At 37.1% G+C, this 20,554-nt stretch overlaps 1 protein-coding gene across 1 annotated transcript in view; it reads right to left on the bottom strand.

Annotated features, from left to right (window-relative positions):
• Nucleotides 1-1,736: 1,736 nt before the first annotated feature.
• The window catches only part of kcnh4a (potassium voltage-gated channel, subfamily H (eag-related), member 4a), a 29,732-nt gene continuing 10,914 nt past the window's right edge, over nt 1,737-20,554 (bottom strand). Inside the window, exons 5-16 of the mRNA XM_067414086.1 lie at nt 19,092-19,353; nt 18,386-18,543; nt 18,001-18,208; nt 17,235-17,429; nt 16,844-17,043; nt 14,161-14,410; nt 10,507-10,706; nt 10,115-10,153; nt 7,414-7,766; nt 7,139-7,224; nt 3,650-3,726; nt 1,737-3,546 (exon numbers count right to left, since the gene is read on the bottom strand). Of these exons, the coding sequence (XP_067270187.1) occupies nt 2,665-3,546; nt 3,650-3,726; nt 7,139-7,224; nt 7,414-7,766; nt 10,115-10,153; nt 10,507-10,706; nt 14,161-14,410; nt 16,844-17,043; nt 17,235-17,429; nt 18,001-18,208; nt 18,386-18,543; nt 19,092-19,353 (2,910 nt within the window). The 3' untranslated portion in view covers nt 1,737-2,664. The remainder of the gene's footprint in view (nt 3,547-3,649; nt 3,727-7,138; nt 7,225-7,413; nt 7,767-10,114; nt 10,154-10,506; nt 10,707-14,160; nt 14,411-16,843; nt 17,044-17,234; nt 17,430-18,000; nt 18,209-18,385; nt 18,544-19,091; nt 19,354-20,554) is intronic.

Here is a 20,554-nt window from a genome sequence, read left to right as displayed (position 1 = left end):
TATATATATATATATATATATATATATATATATATATATATATATATATATATATATATAAAATCACAGAATAAGCCAGGACAAATTTGATAAAAATCTATACTGTAATAAGGCTATGTCAATTAGTACTGCCTTATTCATATAGGACCTACTTTACTGTTATGAAAATATAATAAAATGGTTTGAAAAACTAACAATTATATTGTTGCAATCGTATATAAATTGACTCTACGTTTCATCAGTCAAAATGTTTCAGCTATTTATTTAACAACAGCTAGAGCTGGATGCCTGTCCATTTAAAGGAATTCCTGGAACGTTATATAACTTATTACTTCTATGAATTCCATTTTGAACTTTCTGTGCAAGAAACATAAGTTATGAGAGTTAAAGTAATGTTTGCATAAACTTGTTTTGAATAAGAATTAATGTCAGGTTATTTTATTTAGTTTGATCATTTTGATTCTATGTTTCAATTTAAACTTTTCTATGCCCTCCTGGTTGAGGACCACAGGGGTAGGCTAAAGACTCCTCCCCTAGAATAGTTTCATTAGCCTACTCATATTTGATATATTTTAATGGGCTACAAACTCCTGCCATTGTATTGACCTGATAGTACTATATTTAGTTCTCACTCACATACTTCTGTCAAATTAAATCTGATCTCTCAAACATGCTAATTACTGCCCAGCGGTATATGTAGAACAATCAGTGAGCAGTGTGTCATTAAAATTGTGCGGAGGTGGCGAGTACACATATGCTGCTTTTTCTCAACAACGTGCTAATTTTAATCAGACACACAGCAACTGTTTCTACTCGTTATCTGGAAAATATTCTGTTCAATAAATCAAAAACACAACTCTTTCACTGTATAATCAAATGACTGACAAGGGCCTACTTTATACCTTATCTGTCCATATGCTGGCAAGACCCTTAAGCCAATGGTCCAGCTGCGTTTCAGATTAAAACAACAGATCCACAGTCTACATATAGATATAGAAATAGATATTCTTCATGAAATGTTGACATGAGGCATTCATGGGCCTGGGGAGGAGCTGATAGATAACAGGTTGTTAGTAAGATTATCCCACAACCAAGCAGCATGTGTGGGTAGCCTCCTGCTGCTAATGATGTGTCTGGAGCCCTGATGTAGACAGAAAGAGAGAAAGAGCGAGATGGTGGGCGTCTAAAGAAACATCTCTTTGGAGAAGATCTATGCAACATAGCCATCTCAGTTTGTGTTGTTTAAACTAGATTGATCCGTATGTATCTTTGCTTAGATGGGAGGTTAAGCATATTCTGATGTTACATAAACTGAATATTAAAACAACAGTTATCATGTTGATTGATAACACATGAAAATGATAACACAATGGTCTCTACATGTGACAGAGTAAAGCCTATAGATTAGTAAATGTTAGATTTTGTGAATATTTTGGATAAAAGACCAAGAGGATAAAAAACAACAACAAAGAAAAACAATTATTCAACGCCCGTTTGCGAGGGCACTGTATGGTATCTTCAGCCTATTGAGATATTTTATTTTATAAATCGACCAGCCTAAAAGTACTGTAGAGCTAAAACTATAGCCTGTATCAGACACAAAGCAGCTTAATTAACTGCCATTACAATCAGTTTTTTATTTTCATTTAATTTATTTTAAAATTGGCCAATCAAACCTGCAATGGGTGGCAAACATATGGTTTATTCTCTGAAGAGGGCATTTTCAACAGGCAAAATATTTATATATTATTTTATTTTTTTTTACAAATCGCAAAGCATTTAATTTAGGCAGGCGCAACCACAAGATAAGGAAATGGAAGGTATATTTAACAATAGCCAGAGAAAGAATAAATCAGAACAAATCTTTTTCCAAACTTCCTGACAATGAAAAAAGAGGATCAGCAACAAAAATAAATGTATATTGTTCTGCACATGCTTTTATAAACATTCTGCGTGTGTTCAAGTAACACAATTCAAGTAGTTTTTGGTAAACTTATACAACTATATAAAATAAGTTATTTTAAGGAATGTTGGAAACCAAACAGTTTTGGTTACTATTGACTTCTATTGTATGAAAAAAAAGACATGTGATCTTAAATGATCTTTTATGTTCCACAAAAGAAAAAAATCATACAGCTTTGCAACAACATGAGGGTGAGTAAATGATGACAGCGTTTTTGGGTGAACTGTCCCTTTAGCACACTTGAAAATGCCAGGGGAAATAAAATGTTATCATATCATGCATTTGGGTACTTTTTTTCAAACTGAAAGAGTTTTGAAATGAGGCTTTGAAAATTATTCTGGCTCTGTAATCTGTGACTCAGTCCTAGGGGACACGTCTTATACAAAACCTACTCAGTGAAACTGCCAATGTAAAATCAAGCCATATAAAGTCTAAATAAACCCAACCAGTGGAAACAGAGTTAACCTAAATACAATTAAGCATGACTCATACTGACATTTAAGTCCTACTTTAAATCTAAAAAGTGGCGATTTTGAAACAATAGGCACAGTTGTGCACATTATTGTGCATATCTAGCATAAGTCACTTACACTGTCCCCACAATGCATTGCATTTGGCTTAAATTCGGGGCATTATCCATGCAGTAGACAGAGCATGTTAGACTACCCTTCTTAATATGATCACTCCTGCTGATTGATGGCTTAATCAATGTGTCTATCCTCAGCAGGTCCTGGTCTCTCTCCAGTGGATGATACGATGGGCTCAAGTGTGTGAAGAGGACTTGATCCCACCAGATCATTCTGTCTTGTGCCTGTGGGGAAATGTAGCAAGGTGGATCTACAAATCCCAGAATGCAGTCGTGAACTGACTGCTATGAGAGGCTCTGATGGGCCAGTTGGTGTAACAGATAAATGGATGGGTGTTGGCGCCCTGGAGTGCAGCTCAGAGGTCATCTGTACGTTTAGAGATGGATGCGACTGACTCTGGATATTATGGGTGCACAGTGACAATGTGTTGCTGGGACCCCCACTCCTAACCTGAGGGACCAAACCACTGGACGGAAAGGCTGCTGCCAAGCCCAAGAGTGACCCGCCAGTGCAGGGAACATGGTGTCCTAGATAAGGAGAGTTTGGTGTGGTCTTAGAAGTCTGATATGTGTTTGGCTGACTCTCTACGCCCAAGGTAGCCACCCTTTCCTGATCAGGGCAGCATGGAAAATAGGTTGAGTGAGAGCTGGGGGTTTGATTGAGGAGCTCTATATCCCCTTCCTGCCCCAAGACGGAGCCTCTTTCCTGGGCATGGCTGACGCTGCAAATGCACGTGTGCCTGGATCCTAAAGAATCTCTCTGAGAGGGATCCGGCTGCAGGCAAGGACTGGCTGACATGTTAAATGGCAGCCTAGACTGCCAGTCGGCGGTAGAGGAGGCCACGTTGGTGCAGTTGGATGATGTATGACAGTTGAAAGAGCTGAAGGGAGTAAAAGAGGAACTGAAGTGAGTTGGGGTCACGTGCGTATGTAGGAATTGCATCATTTCGTGGAGCTCCTTGGTCAGTGAGGACACTTCCTGATTCAGGTGGTTCATCTGGAATGGATTCAAATGTTAATTTCAAATACTGGTGACAAATGTCTTAAATAAGATAACATATTTTTTTTTCTGTTGATTTGCAGCAGGTGTATCCTGATACCTCTGTATTGAGTTGACGGAGACTCTGTCTGACTTCCTCTGTCTCAAGGAGAAGGTTTGCTCCAACCTGAAATGGGTCTAAAAGGGCCAAAACAAGTAAGAAACTTGAGAGTTTTATGAATACAATTATCATATTTTTAGATATATCAGGTTCACTGGGATCTCAGGGATTTTGCAGCAGCTTTTCTCAATAGTTCTTTTTTTAAATTTGCACTGGAAGTATACCAGTAATGTATATAACATGCGCACAATGAATACGCTGTCAAAATGGCAGTAAAGGTGTTTACATGCAAAGTGACATTGGAGTAATGAGCAAACCATTTTTGACCTTTATTCAATAACAGAACACTGTTTAAGGTTTGTGCATGCTCTTACAGATTGCCAGGTCATTAAAAGTAATAGGTGTAAGATTGTGCATGTAATTGCCTTCCTTAACTGAATAGTAGACTGAAGACATGCAAATGCTGTTGACATTGATGTTTTACTAGCATATCCTGTTAGTTTCAGGAATTTCATGTTCAGTTATGCTGAGATTTATAGATCTTGACTAGTTGAGCTTGCATTTTTTTCCCCTCAAGCAAAAAAGAAACAAAGGGACGGAGTCTACTTAAATTTTCATTAATTATTTGCAACTGCAAAATCACAAAATCCTAGAGGGACTGACATTTAAGATGCATCTGTCTAAAACATTTCATTTCATAAAAATAATTGAATGACAATATTACCCAATATTCATTATTAGTCTAAAAACCAGTGTTTTATAAAACAACATTTCTACATTAAGATCAAAATCCTTATTAAAATAAAATTGTATTTAACCCTTTGGGGTTTGCGGTCATGCCGATGATACCATCTCACTTTTTCTCTTATCAGTGCAAAAGAGACTCAAAATACTCATACAGATACAAGAGTTATACTTGTCATTAAACACTGTTAAGTGTCTATTTTTACTTGTGTACACTACACTCACAATAAAAAATATTAAGAAAAATATTGTGCTTTTTGCAAAATAAAGCAAATATGCTCAATCTACCGCCTCTCTCTCAATGAAGTCCAATCTGATACTTGTCAGAAAATGAACTGTAACTCAGTGAATACATATCACACAAACATGAGACGCATGTCTAAAGAAACGTTGAAATATCAGCTTTTAAATATGTAAATCAAATCTAAAACAAATATTTTCTGCTTATGTAATCTGTTTGAAAAGAGAGAGGTGTCAGTTGTCCTCGATCTGCCCCATTATCCGCTAGGGGTGTCAACAATAATCGATTCGGTGATGCATCGCGATGCGGGGCATGAACGATTCAGCATCGATGCGGCAAAGTCCCATAATCGATTATGTCACTGTTTATTTTCAGGCGGACGATAAAGTTGTGAAGTTTCAAATACTTCCGGTTCCGGGAGAATAACAACAACAACAAGGAAGATGGCTGAGGCGGAGGGAGATGACCGCGATAGACGGGTTATTAAAAACACGCTAACGACCCGAGGTGTGTAGGATTGTACGTATATATTTTTTGCACAATAATCAATGAATCTATAATGACGAAATGTGGCGCAATTCACCTTTATTCCACAAAGTGGCAATGTCTGATACCCGATGATGAAGTGACGTTTCACTCATAGTTACCTCTGACAGAAAACTAAACAATAATTATAATCTGCAAAACTTGAAATGGGTTAGTGATTTACTTCAGAGAGCAAGTACTAAACACAATCATATGTTAGTGTCACTGTCTCTTGATGATGGATGTGGTCAAGAAGCTGTCAGTGATCAAAATATTGATTTTGAAGACGTTGAAAATGAGTTTGGAGAATATGCTGGAGATGGCGAATATGAGGCAGATGCTGGTAAACTGGTAAACGAGCTCTGACAAGGACATATGATGATGGTATTAAACATCTGCTCAAACTAAATCCTTCCAAGCTCCAAAAGGTAACGAAATAGGTTTTATTTTATTCTTCTGTAGCTGTTACTCTAAAATCAGGAGTTTTATATATTATCACGACAGGTAGAGGTCTATCCATGTTAAATATAGATCTGGGTCGCTAACGACCTGAATATGTAAGAATGTTTGGTGAAAAGCATTTAAGGGCTAATTGCATTTTATTTAATTACATTTTATTTTATTTAATAACTTTTATGTCAAATATACAGGAGACACATAGCAGCCAATACAATCTGTTGTTTAATATCTGCTTGTATTGCCTCATGACTGATGAAAAATTTGCTTTGTGTGCAGTAGAATTTTGATGCATCACAATGCATCGTAGAATCGAATCGTTACCTGGTGAATCGTAATCGAATTGAATCGTGAAGGCAGTGCCAATGCACACCCCTATTATCCGCTAATGCGACAAACGTTTTAAAATGTGATTTCTAGATCTGGATTAATCAAATAGCAAATTCATAAAATCTTAGAATGCCTTGGGCATCATAATAATGAATATACAGTTTTCTAATAATGCCAAATTCTAAATTATTTGTTTGGGTAGACATTTATGGTGGATCAACCCCTGCAAAAATTAAAAATTAATTAATTAATGAATGAATAAGTAAATAAATGCTAAATAAATAAATATAAACATATGTAAATTAGTAAACAGATAAATAGATAAATAAATGTAATAATAGGAAAATAAATAACAGAATAAACGACTTGATAAAATAAATATGATTTATTTTAAATCAAACTACATTTTGTACTATCTTTCCCAAAATTTATTTTCTGCTTAAAAAATGAACTTTCATTTATTTGTTAATTAATTGTAATATTTATTTTAATTTTAACTTATTTATGCATTCATTTATTTTATAGATTTGTTTATTCCCACTTATTTTGACATTTATTGATCGATTGATTCATTTATTTTTACTTTTCCTGTGTGTAACATGGAAATGAGGAGGGCGGTCCTTGTGTAGCTTCAGCGCATCATTAGTTGAGAGAATCATAAGACAGAATCATAAGACTCAAACCATCTGACCTAAGCAATAGTGAAGAGTTGTCAGTAAATGACAGCTGGATAGTTCTTTCAAAGACACCAAACAAGTTATCAATGTTTCCAGCAGTTTGACCCATTGAGAGATAAGCTTCAGTGGTTCTTATCGGAAGAAAGTATGATGGCCGTCCCACCTACCATCTGACTCGCACAGATTTTGAATGTGCTGGGACATATTTTGCAAAGTGTCTATCAGTTATTGCGGTAACATTTCAATCTGTACTTCCACATTCATATCCCTCAACATAACCCTCTTAAAACATCGATAAGCACATCTAATTTTAACTACAGTAATTTGATGCGTTGTTTTCGACTTCATTCGCTAAATAGCGCAACTTTCTAACGTTAGCCGTTTGTCTGCTTAGTTTCAGTGGGAAATCAGTCTTGGGCTACAGCGTGATATGGCTGCTTTACTTCGAGTAAAAAAGCTTGGGAACCTTCTAAACCATAATGCACCAGTCTAATATTAAGGGACAGTCCACCTCACCTTTGAGCTCTGCGTTAGAAGATGGCTCGCTGTGCTCAACATTAAAGTGAAAAGCATGTTCATCATCTTCAATGCCATCGACAATCCTACAGGACAGACATGAGGATATTAGAGGATAAAAAAATCAATATTATCTGTTGTCAATATCAATAATATTTTATATGAATGGTTTCCTTCTTCTAGAGGTAGTGCAACTGCAAATATAGTTAAATCAAATTAAATAGTATGTTATAATAAATAGTATATAATGGTAATGAATTATAATTTCTGCTTACCGCGGGCTCAGGTCCAGAGGGCTGACACAGTTCAGGGCGGGAATGAGGAGTTTGGCTGGTCTGTGGCAGGAGCTCTTGTCTATTCTTGGGGCGGGAACTGCACCTGGAGACAGATCCTCATGAAGTGACATCTGAGGAGCTGGGATTTGTACCCGGGAGCTTTGAATAGGCGATCTGCAGAGACGGAGCATGCTAAGGCTGCGAAACTCCTCCCCTAACATGGCACTCAGATTAGTCTGAGATGAAGGACCGCCCAAGCCAGACAGCAGGGGCTTCCTGCCCTGGTTCTGTCCAGCAACATCCTCTTGCTCTGCCTCCACAATAAAGGGCAGCTTGGAATCGCCAAAGCGTTCCTAGGAGACATAGAAAGGAATAAAAACAAAGGTTATGTGATTTAGAGGCAACTGGTTGCTATGTTATTATTTTTTGATTATTAGCAGTGCAGAATATATTTGAATGTGTCAATCATAGCCTTGAAGGGTTTATGAATTGTTTTTAGTTCATTTGTAGAGCCCAGGAAATGCATGAGTTTTTGAGAGCGAGATTTTTTTTTAAACACTTTTGTTGGAATTTAGTGTCTTCTGTAATTTGACATTTATATTAAATGGCATCTACTCCAGTAAATTTTTTCTGGGGGAGAAACCACCAGAATTTGCTTCCGACAAATTGTTTTGCTTCTGACACCCATGGATATGTCCATTAGTGGAGCATTAGTGGTTGCAGCCTTTAGCCTACTTGTTAAAATGACTGACTCTCACTGTTTTGAAGTCCTGTTTGGAGCGGGTGGTTCAAACAGGAGGGGTTACGCATGATGAAATGCTTGGTCTTTGGAAAACAAACCCGATTCCAAAAAAGTTGTACACTGTACACATTGTGAATAAAAAAAGCAATGCAATAATGTACACATCTCATAAACTTATATTTTATTTAATTAGAATATAGATAACATATCAAATGTTGAATTTGAAATGGAGGACCAATTTGCAACTTATGTCAATTGGCAACATTATTGGGTATAAGATAGGAAGAGGATCACCAATTCACCAAATGCTGCGGCAAAAAATAGCTGAGCAATATCAGAAAGGAGTTTCTCAGAGAAAAAGATTCTGAGAATCTGGAACAATCTGTGCGTAAGGATCAAGGTCGGAACACCATTCTGGATGCCCGCGATCTTCGAGCCCTTAGACTGTACTGCATCACATTCAGGAATGCTACCGCAATGGAAATCACAACATGGGCTCAGAAATAACATTCTCGGTGAACAACATTTTTGGAAAACATTACGGAAAATATTCAGAAAACATTGTCGGTGAACACAATCCACTGTGCCATTCGCTGTTGCCGGCTAAAACTCTATAGGTCAAAAAAGAAGCCATATCTAAACATGATCCCGAAGCGCAGGCATTTACTCTGGGTCAACGCTCATTTAAAATGGACTGTGGCAAAGTGGAAAACTGTTCTGTGGTCAGATGAATTAAAATTTGTAGTTATTTTTGGAGAACTGGGATGCTGTGTCATCCGGGCTAAAGAGGACAGCCCAAGTTGTTATCAGCGCTCAGTTCAGAAGCCTGCATCTCTGATGGTATGGGGTTGCATGAGTGTGTATGGCATAGGCAGCTTACACATTTGGAAAGGCACCAATGCAGAAAGGTCTATCCAAGTTCTAGAATCAACTTATTTTTCCCTTAAAATTATACATTTTCTCAGTTTAAACATTTGATATGTCATCCATGTTGTATCCGGAATAAAATATTGAAATTTGAACCTTCCACATTATTGCATTCTGTTTTTATTCACAATTTGTACAGTGTCCCAACTTCTTTGGAATCAGGTTTGTAGATCTGCTTTGCTTTATTGCTGCTTGCTACTACCAATACATAAACAAGACACTCTGCTGTGAGCAAGAAAGACATGTTGCTGGTGTACAATATAGCATACATCAGTTGTCTATAGGAGACTCCCTGCCCCAGGAGAATGGCCATTTGATCAGGGAGGGAAAAGTTACAAGTGCAAAAAAAGAAAAGAAAAAAAAGATGTGCACAGATAAATAATTTATATTAAATACTGCAATATTTCATAAGAAACACAAAAATTGTCAATTTTGCTTTTTTACAGCGATTTTAATAGAGCAACTAGATCTAAAACGATCATTGGTACATGGCCATTTTAAAGTCTTGGCAGGTTGGAATTTTTAGCTTACTCAAGAAATGTACATAAATTAAACACTGCACTGAAAATAATCAATGAAAACAGCTGCCTTTTTAATGAACACCTCACTTTTTACTGCACTGGGTTCTTTTTACAAAAGAACACTCAAAATGATTTATGAGTCACTGCTCTGTGCATGTCTTCATGTTCTTCTGAGTTTGTGTGAGTGTGCTTCTGTCTCCTTCCTTTGGTTTGTGTATGTGTCTGTGTGTGTGTGTGTGTGTGTGTGTGTATCTGTTCTGATCATTAAGACGGCTGGCACAGCAATGAAACAGAGGGTCAGTGCCACTGATTCAGACACATCCAGATGAGTTGCTGTCTTCTAGCTGTGATGTCGCACACTCACAGTGTCTGCAGTTCAGAGTGACACTGATAATTGGGGAGCTTATGTAATGTCGTAGAATAGGTATGGCGGCGACAGCACATGTGCGAGCATGAGAGTGTGAAACAAAAGGTTAAAAAAACATTTATGGATAACAAATCCGCTTGTTACCTGTGGGAGTCGATTTGAGCGAGAGAATCTGGCTTGGCCCTGTTGAGATACAAGAAAGTCCTGAGTACTATTATGACTCAAGCACAAACTGAATATAGATACACACTGCCAACGTACAACATGCAAGTTTATATTGTATATGTAATACGGGAGAAAGAAAGTCAGGAGGAATTCAGTTGAATGAAACAGTTATATAATGGTATTATATAAAGTTTAAAAAATACGTGACCACTAAGAAATATTACAGATTTAATTTGTATTCAGTATGTATCAAATATGTACAAACGATCCATATAATTTGCATACTGTATATAAATTATTTGAATTAATATATAATTATTACTGTATATTAATTGTTTGTTTATATTGCATGTTAAAGTAAGGCACTTTACCTCTCTGAGGTTGTAGGTGAGGTTGTGGTGTATGTCCTCATTGAAGCGGCTGCCATATTCTGGGTAGAGCTCTAGAACCTCCTGCAGCGCTCTGACACTAATGTACTGCAGGTCACAGTAAGTCAGAGCCTTTACATCTGCGTTAGCTTTGATCACATTATCCTTCCCAGGCAAATCAGCACCAATCAGGTCTCCTTTACCTGTAAACCAGACAAACATGTTACTACATGTGAGTCAAGCTGTTGTTTGATTTAATTTAGCTTAATAAACAGACCAGAGCTGAGCTTATCACGTTAAGTAATTATTTATCACTCTATCACTTTGACTGCCAAATGCCTACTCATCGTTTTAAAGTATTGATTTATCAAGATTTAGCCTGCTGGACCAGACTGGGTAAACCAAGTCTGATCTGCCGGCGATTTGATTTTGCCCGGCACAACTCAGTGTGCTTTCACATCTCTAGTTCGGTTCATTTGGTCCGAACCAAGGGCAAACAATTATACATTGTTGCATTTTTCAGCTTTTTTTGGTTCCTTTTCACACCACACTGATTGCTTTGGTCCGAACCAGTTGAAACGAACCAAAACGCAGGCACGTGACAACATCCACATCACTCATTTGCCATGGTGTATTTCCTAAACTGCTTTTCAATTGGTCAGAATTTACGTGTGGGAAAATTCCAACAGAAGAGGCAAAGCCAGCAAACTATAATAACACTATGGAGAGACGGCTGCGCGGGCCAGTTTTGTCCCTGGCCATAGTCTACTACACTGTGTGTATTTACCACAGTATGTACAATACATTTCTATAATGAAGCACGGATGCGATGTGAAAACAACGTTCTAATGCACTGCAAAAGGCGAGCACGCACCACTCGTCATTTCAAGCGGAGGCGTGCATTAATTATTCTTATTACACGGCTCTGTGAAATACTTGATTCTGATTGGTCAATGGCGCATTCCAGCAGGATGTTATTTCCAGGTAACAACCGCTCATCCGGGTACTACGAGTTATCTTGACCTTACTAAACTACTTATATGCTTAACGCTGGCGCCATCTTGTGGCTGTTAAATACTTAAACAGCCATGGCTACAATGGAAGACTTCAAGGTGGGTTTCCTTTATAAAGTTTTAAATATGGATATTTTTCTTACACAAATGCATCGATTCGAATCAGAAGGCCTCTATTAACCCATCGGAGCCGTGTGGAGCATGTTATTTGACTGACAGCTGCATTTTTTATGGGCTTCAAAAACAGCTACAACTACTGCTTGGATTAACGTTAGCCTGGACTTTAAATATAACTCCGATTGTATTTGTCTGAAAGAAGAATGTCATATACATCTATAATGACTTGAGGGTGAGTAAATCATAGGCTTGGTTTCATTTTTGGGTGAACTAACCCTTTCAGCATTCACTTTCAACATTTAGCAGCTATAGATAAAGCCTTAAAGCAGTTTGGAACTGTTTTACTTTGCGGAAGGTTTGCGTCAGAGCTAATAAAATATATAATCTCTACAATATTTTGTGTCTAATTTATTTGAGACTAGGAGCCATGTAATAAGCGGAATAATGTACACCCAGCCGGTTGTTATGCAGAATAAACCCCTTCAGAGTGATGCAAGACCCCTCCGCTCTGTCGGGGTTTATTCTGCGAAAACAACCAGCTGGGTGTACATTATCCCTTACTTAACTCTGACATGCTCATCTTCCCGAAAATATTTCCAACGATCTATCAGGTAATGTCATGCACACAATGTCAGCACAGCTAACTACAACAGCTGGTTCAGTCCAAAAATTATCAGTACTTTTGCCGTTGGTTCTGTTTGAGGTCGGATCACGTTCTCACCACAAACGAACCGCTCCAGGGTTCGTTTGAAAGCGTACAGACAAGAGCTTTAGGACTCATGTTAATATTACAAAAGTTTTCTAGCGTTGGACGTGAGATACATTGTGTAATCCTGCCTACAACATTTGAGGTCAGGAAGTTCGGTCTGGACTTGATCCGTTGTGGAGCAACTATGCTCAAACCAGAGCTGTTTGGACCAATCAAATCGTCAGGGCGGGTGACATTGCCATACTAAAAACTAAAAAAACTTTAATGTAAGGGCCTTTAATGTAATTTTTTTTTACATTTTGACTATAAACAAGACAAAAACACTAAGTAAGAAAAGCATTTTTTTTGCAGTGTACATCTTCTAGCGTGCATGCGGTTGAGTTCAGTTGACAACTATGTGTCGCTCAACATACAACACTTACTCCGTTGCTCTGATTGGTTGTAGTAGGTCTACCCAATTGAGTCCAGAAGCATTTTCTTTCCATGCCCCAATCACTAAGGGTGGGGGGGGTCTAAGAATCAAATCTAAGAATCAAATCTAATTTGATTCTTAGATGCATTGCGATGTGGACGTGGATGATTCTGAATCGACTCATAAATGTAAAAAAACGTTCTAAATGTTGATAACGTAATGTAATGTAACGTCAGAACGCAAAAGGCGTAACGCTGAACGCGCGCGTGGTGCAGCGCCCTGACCGTCAGTGGCGTGCACACGATGGCTGAGAAACTATTATTAAATATTTTCGAAACACGACAAACGTGAGAAACCATACACTGTAAAAATAAAATGTCTCCAATTGAAAAATTTCTAGTGACTGATCACATTTTTTTGTTGGCTAATTTTTTAGTTGGCTAAATTTAATTTCTGTGAATTGATGCAATTTAATGTACTGTTAGTTGCTGCCATTTGCGTCTGTATCCTCTGCAAATGTTAATTTAGTGTTCAGAAGTTCATTTCATAAGCTGTTTTTGATTGTGGTATACAAAAGGAAAAAAAAAGCGTCTGTGCTCAGGATTTAGTTTTAAGTCATACGTCTTAGACTATTTTTTAGTTGTGTAGAAGGGCAGCTGTGTTACTTGTTATTCAGAATATGCTGATGTCCACAAGCATTATTTTTGTATGAGAGCTGCTGGTACAGAATTCTATATTTTGGTATAAAGCTGTGATTTTGGGACAGCAAAATGTTTTTTTTTCTTTTTTTCTTTTCTTAAAGATTATATTGCTTATTGCACATAACAGAAGGGTGTTGGTTATTACTTTATGTTAGTGATTTAGAATATGCTGAAGTCTGCATTAACTTACTATGCTGCTACAGACACTTTTCCTGTTGGTTCTTTGCGATGTTTGGACATATTTTAGCAAATTACTTGGTACCTTTAACACACGAATCCACCTTTTCTTAAATCAAAATTATTAAAAATATATGACCTAGTTAAATTTAATACAGTACAATATTTATTTAAGACATTTTACAACTTATTACCTGCTAACATACAAAAGTTATTCACACAGAGAGAGCAGTTATATAGTTTGAGGGGTTATGGGCACTTTTTAATACCAACTATCAGAACCACCAGGAGAAGTTTCTGTGTGTCTATATGTAGAGTTAAGTTATGGAATAGTCTGGGGCTCGAACATTAACAATGTAAAAGCATTCACCAATTTAAAACACGGAGCAATGAAGGAGGTGTTGATTTTAAGTATCAACAGTGCTTCTCAGAAATTGCTTAGTGCATCTTTAGGGCAAGTGGCTTTACTTGGTACTTTTCTGGTAACACCTTTGGATAGATTTTTTCTATAACATCTCTGAGACGTACCTAGTATGGCAAGTACCATGCCATCCTTGAGGACCTCCAAAGACCCAGAACAGACGAAGTGTTGCGCATGCAGGGCATCTCCATGGCGAATCAGGTACTCTCCAGGTGCACAAAACGAGGTCTTAATGTGCAAGGATAGTGAACGCAGGCACCCTCTACTGGCAGAGGAGAAGAGAGGCAGCTGCAGAATGTCTTTGTTCAGGTGCATGGCGATGTCTGCCCGCAGCTCGTCTGGGAAGTCATGTAAAAGCTAATGGACAAGTAGACAGATGGATATTACCCACAATACATTCAGGTGATCTTAAGATCAAAGATTAAAGTTGTAAAACATTGTACAGGCTATTGTACTGTAATTACTGTCATTATGCAATATATTACAGTAATGTTGTTACCAAGATAATTCACCTAAAAATGAGAATTATCCCATGATTACTCACCCTCAAGCCATCCCAGGTGTATATGGCATTCTTCTTTTAGACAAACACAATCAGAGTTATAATAAAAAATGTCCAGGCTAATCCAAGCATTATAATTGCAGTCCCAAAAAAGAGCATCCATCCATTATAAAAGTAAACCACACGGCTGTAATGCAGTTCAAAACGCTTCCGACATCATGCGCAACACCAGTAACATTTTTTACAGAAGGCGATCTGGCAGAAGCATGTGTAAATATGGATATTTTTCTTACACAAACACATCACTTCGCTTCACAACCACTTTATTTACACCCGGAGCCTTGTGGATTACTTTTATAATGGATGAATTCTCTTTTTGGGCTTCAAATTTTGGGTTTTGGATTATGCTTGGATTAGCCAGGACATTTTTAATATAACTCTAATTATATTAGTCTGAAAGAAGAATTTCATATACACCTAGGATGGCTTGAGGATGGTAGGTAATCAGGGTAATTTTCATTTTTTGTGAGAACTACCCTTTAAGTAGTAATTCCTACAGCAATGTTGTTAAGTATAAGTCAAGTATTAGATAAGGTCATCGCTCTTTCTTAGAGATCAGAATTTCTCTTTCGGTATGATTTCAAACAGATGTAGTTTCAGCCATTTACAATAGCTGCTGCTTTTCAATCACTGTATAAAATAGTAGCATGGCAGATGAGAGTGTAAATGAGCTAGGCCACACTTGTCAGTTGTTTTTTCTTGACACAGATAAACATTGCTGGGGATTAACAAACTAATAGTGCTACTAACTAATTACTACCAACTAAATGCTAAACCTCATTTGTAGTAATATGACTGTAGCTCAGCTGCTTTATTAATAGTTGCTGTAAAAGCTACACACGCAAATTTTAATACTATTTTGTGCACAAAGCTTTACAGTCGTGCAAGCTCAAGAATAATTAAGCACACTTCTAAACAGACCTCTCTAGAAAAGTCAGATTCATTTTAGTCACCCAGTTCATTCAGATGATTTATGTAAATCAACTCAAAAGAAAAATTAACTGATTATTGTATCAAATATTGATGCACCTCTGGATGGAAGTAAGTGTGACGTGATATTATTCAATTTCCATCAAGATGTGCATTAATTTTGGGTCAAGATCTAGTATTGATAATCTAAGAGTTGAGCACTCTGTAAAGTCTATTCCAGCACATCCCAAAGACTTTCAATAAATTTAGGTCTGGACTCAGAGGTGCCAATTCAAGTGGGAAATGATTCTTCGTGCTCCCTCTTGACCAGTCTTTCACAATTTGGGCAATTTTTTGACATTTTTATCCTGGATTCTGGAAAATGACCATGGTGTGTCTTACTACATGGTTGTTTAAGAAATTAAAAGCTAAAGACTCCACCAATTAAGGGTTAGAAGATCTGCTGCCAAACGTAATAATCACTGCAAAATGGATACAGTCAGACTGTATAATTTGACTATTTAAATCAAATATAAATATATATATATATATATATATATATATATATATATATATATATATATATATATATATATATATATATATATATATATAATTACCTCTTTAAAGGGGTCATATAATGCCACTTTTTGTACAAGTTAATATGAATCTTTAGTGTCTAAATGAAAACTTTGTAATATACTTTAATTAAAAATTCTAAAATTGGATTTTTATCATTATAGGATGGTTGTGTACAGGCACTGCCAACACACATTTCCATACAATCAGCTTATAAAAGTGCATACCATTATATGACCCCTTTAAAGAAAAAAAACTGTAGCTTCCCAAGTTACAGGCCCCTAATTTAAAGTAGCTTCTCCAACACTGCACCCAAGGCTTTCCTTTAGATATGGGTCTTTTCATTTTGGGCTATCCAATTACCATTGTCATTGCTTTAACAATGACAGTTTTCAGCATTGGTGTAAGTCTCAGAAAGCTATAATTAGTTCATTGAAAGTAGATGTGACCCAGATCTGTGCTCATGAATTGTCCTCCATCTGATGATGCTAGTATATTATCAAACTCTGATGGGGGCTTTTATACTCTTAGAAAAAAAGTTAATTGGGGTTCTATATTTAACTCTTTATTTTGCTCTTTAATGAACTCCATAGAACACTTTATACCAAAAAATAAATAGAATCAATCCGAGCCTCCACACAATTTAATATTGAAGATAAAGCAAGTGAATTAAATGCCACTGTGTACATTTTTAAGTCATATGCTCCACAAGAGCCATGTGATGGTTTGTTGGGCCTCACCTCATTTGCGTTGATACCGTTGTTGACAGACCAGGTGGTCTGGAAGTACTCCAGCATGCGCTGCTTCAGCTGCTGAGGCAGGCGATGCACACGGATAAAGTCCTTCAGATCCTTCATGCGTGTGTGGTAGAGCGAACGGCGAGAGTACATGCGCTGGATGATGGCTGTCACATTACCAAACACCACCGCATGCATCAGGGCTGTGACAAAAGTGAGAGAGTCTGAATCATCTCAGTGAACAATATGTTCCGCATCCTAACTCAGACACTAAACGTTCTGAAATGAAACACTTGTTTATTTATTTTTTCAAAATGGATATCAAAAGAGGCTTGTTTGACCTACAAACAAGTTAATTATATATTAGGCCTGAAATATGGGCTGGTGAACACACCCCCGATAAGCATGGTGCAGATGGAGAAGATCTTCTCAGCGTCTGTGTTGGCACAGACGTTTCCGAAGCCGACGCTAGTCAGACTGCTCAACGTGAAGTAGAGCGAAGCGATGTAGGCGCTCCGCAAAGATGGCCCGCCAACTGTACCATTTGTGTAAGGAGTCTCCAGACGCTTACCCAACTCTTGCAGCCAACCTAAAGAGGAAAGGAACAGTGAAACAAAAAGAAAAATAAGGAATTGAAACTTGATCTGAAAGAGAAGCTAACAGTTGATATACACTACCGTTCAAAAGTTTGAGATCAGTATTTTTTTTAAAATAAAAATGTATTCATTAAATAGATCTAAACGGATAGTTATAAAACATTTCAATTTCAAATAAATGTTCTTTTAAACTTTGTTTTCATAAAATAATCCTGTAAAAATGAAAGATTATGGTTTTCCACAAAAGTATTACTCTTTTCAACACTGATAATAATGTTTCTTTAGCATCAAATCCTCATATTAGAATGATTTCTGAAGGATCATGTGACACTGAAGACTGGAGTAATGATGCTGAAAATTCAGCTTTACCATCACAGGAACAAATTACACTTTAAAATATAAAGTAATAAAGTTATTTTAAATGAGCCACATTTTTCACATAATTACTCTTTTTGCTGTATTTTTTATATGATTTTCAAAACGTAAATCTTGCTGACTGAATTTTTGAACAGTAGAGTATTTAACTGGCATCTTAATACACAGAGAAACATTACGGTGCCTCACCGATGTCCCAGGTCAGGGGGTCATTGCTGGCTAGCTCTTTGCGTCCAATAACGTACCACACGCATGCCAACCAGTGTGCCAGCAGGGCAAATACAGACATTAGTAGTGTCAAGACCACAGCGCTGTACTGAGAATAACCATCCAGCTTCTGCAGTAAGCGAAGGAGACGGAGCAAACGGACCGTCTTCAACAAGTGCACAAGGGAAGTCTATAAAACAAAACACACATTAGCCAAATTATGATTAATATACAAACATTTCTAAATTCTAATTCTAATTGTTTGAATTTGTATGTATATGATTATATAAGTGATAAATGAGTTTAATATTTGGTTTATAAAACAACATTATTTTATACTATTTAAAGTTTTAATATGTATTTTTACCACTGAGATGTTGAATAAATAGAGCAGGTCAAAGGGCAGAGCAGCGATGAGGTCCAGAATGAACCAGGTAGAACAGTAGTGCAAACAGATTGAGCGAGCATCATAAACCACCTGACCCGCAGGCCCAACGTAGGTGGTTCGGAAATTCAGAATGATATCTATAGAAAAACAAATCAACAACAAAAAGCCATTTTAGAAATAGGATTTGATTACAGCATTCAAAAATCGCACGCAAACCCACAAGTTTATTAACAGTGCTCTTTCAACTGAGTATAAATATTAGCTGCATTAATATTAAAACATGCTAATTGGAGTGATGAAGCCTTGTACATGCTGGACTAATACATATTCATGGTTCCTGTGGAGATCCTTTTTACATGGAACATTTAGTGCCACCAATTATTATCTGCATGTGGGGGCTTCTGTATTATTATTATTTTTTGAAAATAAAAAGACATTTAGTTTAATGCTTTAAGTAAAAAACAGATTATATTGGGAGTGTGGATTAGAAAGATGTCTCAGTTGGAGACGAGGGTGTGATTGTCACTTTGTTAACATGTTTAAGGTGAAAGCAGCTCTAAGCTCTGCAGATGTCTGAAGTTAACACTGTTTAAAAATGGAACAGAGGTGGAAATAAACCCCAAGAACAGATAAATGTAGGAGTCCAGACCATTTTTTCCACGAAATCAACAACAGTGGCACATACCGAGTATGAAGAGCATCTCCACAGCTATGTCGCTGACGATGGTGGTTCTGGAGTCCGAGTCACAGTCCGGGTTGTCGTGTTCGCTGTCATCGGGGGCGGAGAAGCAGACGTTGTAGGGGACGGTGACAGCTACATAAAATGTCGCAAGGAGGATCAACCAATCCCACAGTGCTTTGAACACACTGTAATGAAGCAAAATGAAGCGGGATTTCTGCACCGACGCCACCTTGTATTCCGGAAGAGTTGGCTGTGAAAAAACATGCTGTGAAAAGAACATGAAAAGAAACATCTTTTTATTTCTAAACCAACCAACATGCCTGTATCTGAACAATAAACCCTACACATTTCACAAGGAAAAAGTTATTTGAACCTAGGACATAATCACTATCAGTAAGAGCCTCTTAAGTGGAAGGATTTCCTTTTTTATGTGCGAACTAATTATTTCTCAGCAGTTGCGATTTGAGAGTTATTTTCATGCAGCTTTTATGATACATATTTCTTCTTAGTAATTCAGTGTTTTAGCCTGTAGTGTTCTGACTTTAATAACGGCTGATCCAAATATTCTTTAATGCGTCACTTGTGTGAATGTGGGCCATGTCGTGCCTGTATTATAGGAGTTTTTAAAATAACTGGTGTCCCAGCATGCCCAAATGTTCAATGTGCATGTGCTTTCACCTCATTAAAAAGAAAAACTATAGTAGCCTAACAAAAGTAGTTTCTAGCTACATTAACCTTTCAGAATGTTTGGCGGACAGAGCTGCAATACCTTGCTGCTAGAAATTGACCTTCAGCTAACGTTTTGTTCTCACAGTTAAAACCATCTGAATCTTTAAAATAAAAATGGAGAAATTCACAGAAAAATAAAACAAGTCTCTTCAGGGGCGGGGGGTGGGGGTGGGGGTGGGGGGGAGTATCCCTTTAAGTATAGTCTATTACATTTTTTCTACCATATTAAGGTGATGTCCTTTCACAATCCACCGTTTTCAATCAAACCAATGCCATAGTACAAAATATTGAATAGGCTGTTTTGAACTTTTTTCAAATGGGTGTGTACAGCATACAGATGCAAGACAGTTCTTTATCAATGGAATTTCAATAGATGTGTTTTTGTATGCATGTTTACATAAAATGTATTAGAAGGCATAAAAATCCATGTTACATCATAATGCAAGTATTCAAGGATCTGGGAACTGTGTGTTATTTTCCAATGAGGACTGATTGTCCTGTACAAAGGGCTGGTGTCTGGAATTTTTATTTATAAAAGTAAGAATCACCAGCTGGACGTAAATACTGAATATTCTGCTAGATATCAATACAATTCCAGACATGTAATGAGTCTGACCTTTTCATTTTAACAGCTATACTTCGGTTTCATCTCGTTAGCTGGAAGCACAAGGACATTTCCTCTTTAAAAGTGTCAATGGGTTTGTAAGGTCAGACATTTCCAAACATAAATGGCAGAG

The sequence above is a fragment of the Pseudorasbora parva genome, chromosome 2 (assembly GCF_024679245.1).
Source record: "Pseudorasbora parva isolate DD20220531a chromosome 2, ASM2467924v1, whole genome shotgun sequence".
NCBI lineage: Eukaryota > Metazoa > Chordata > Actinopteri > Cypriniformes > Gobionidae > Pseudorasbora > Pseudorasbora parva.
This window is presented reverse-complemented; position numbering and strand designations above follow the sequence as displayed.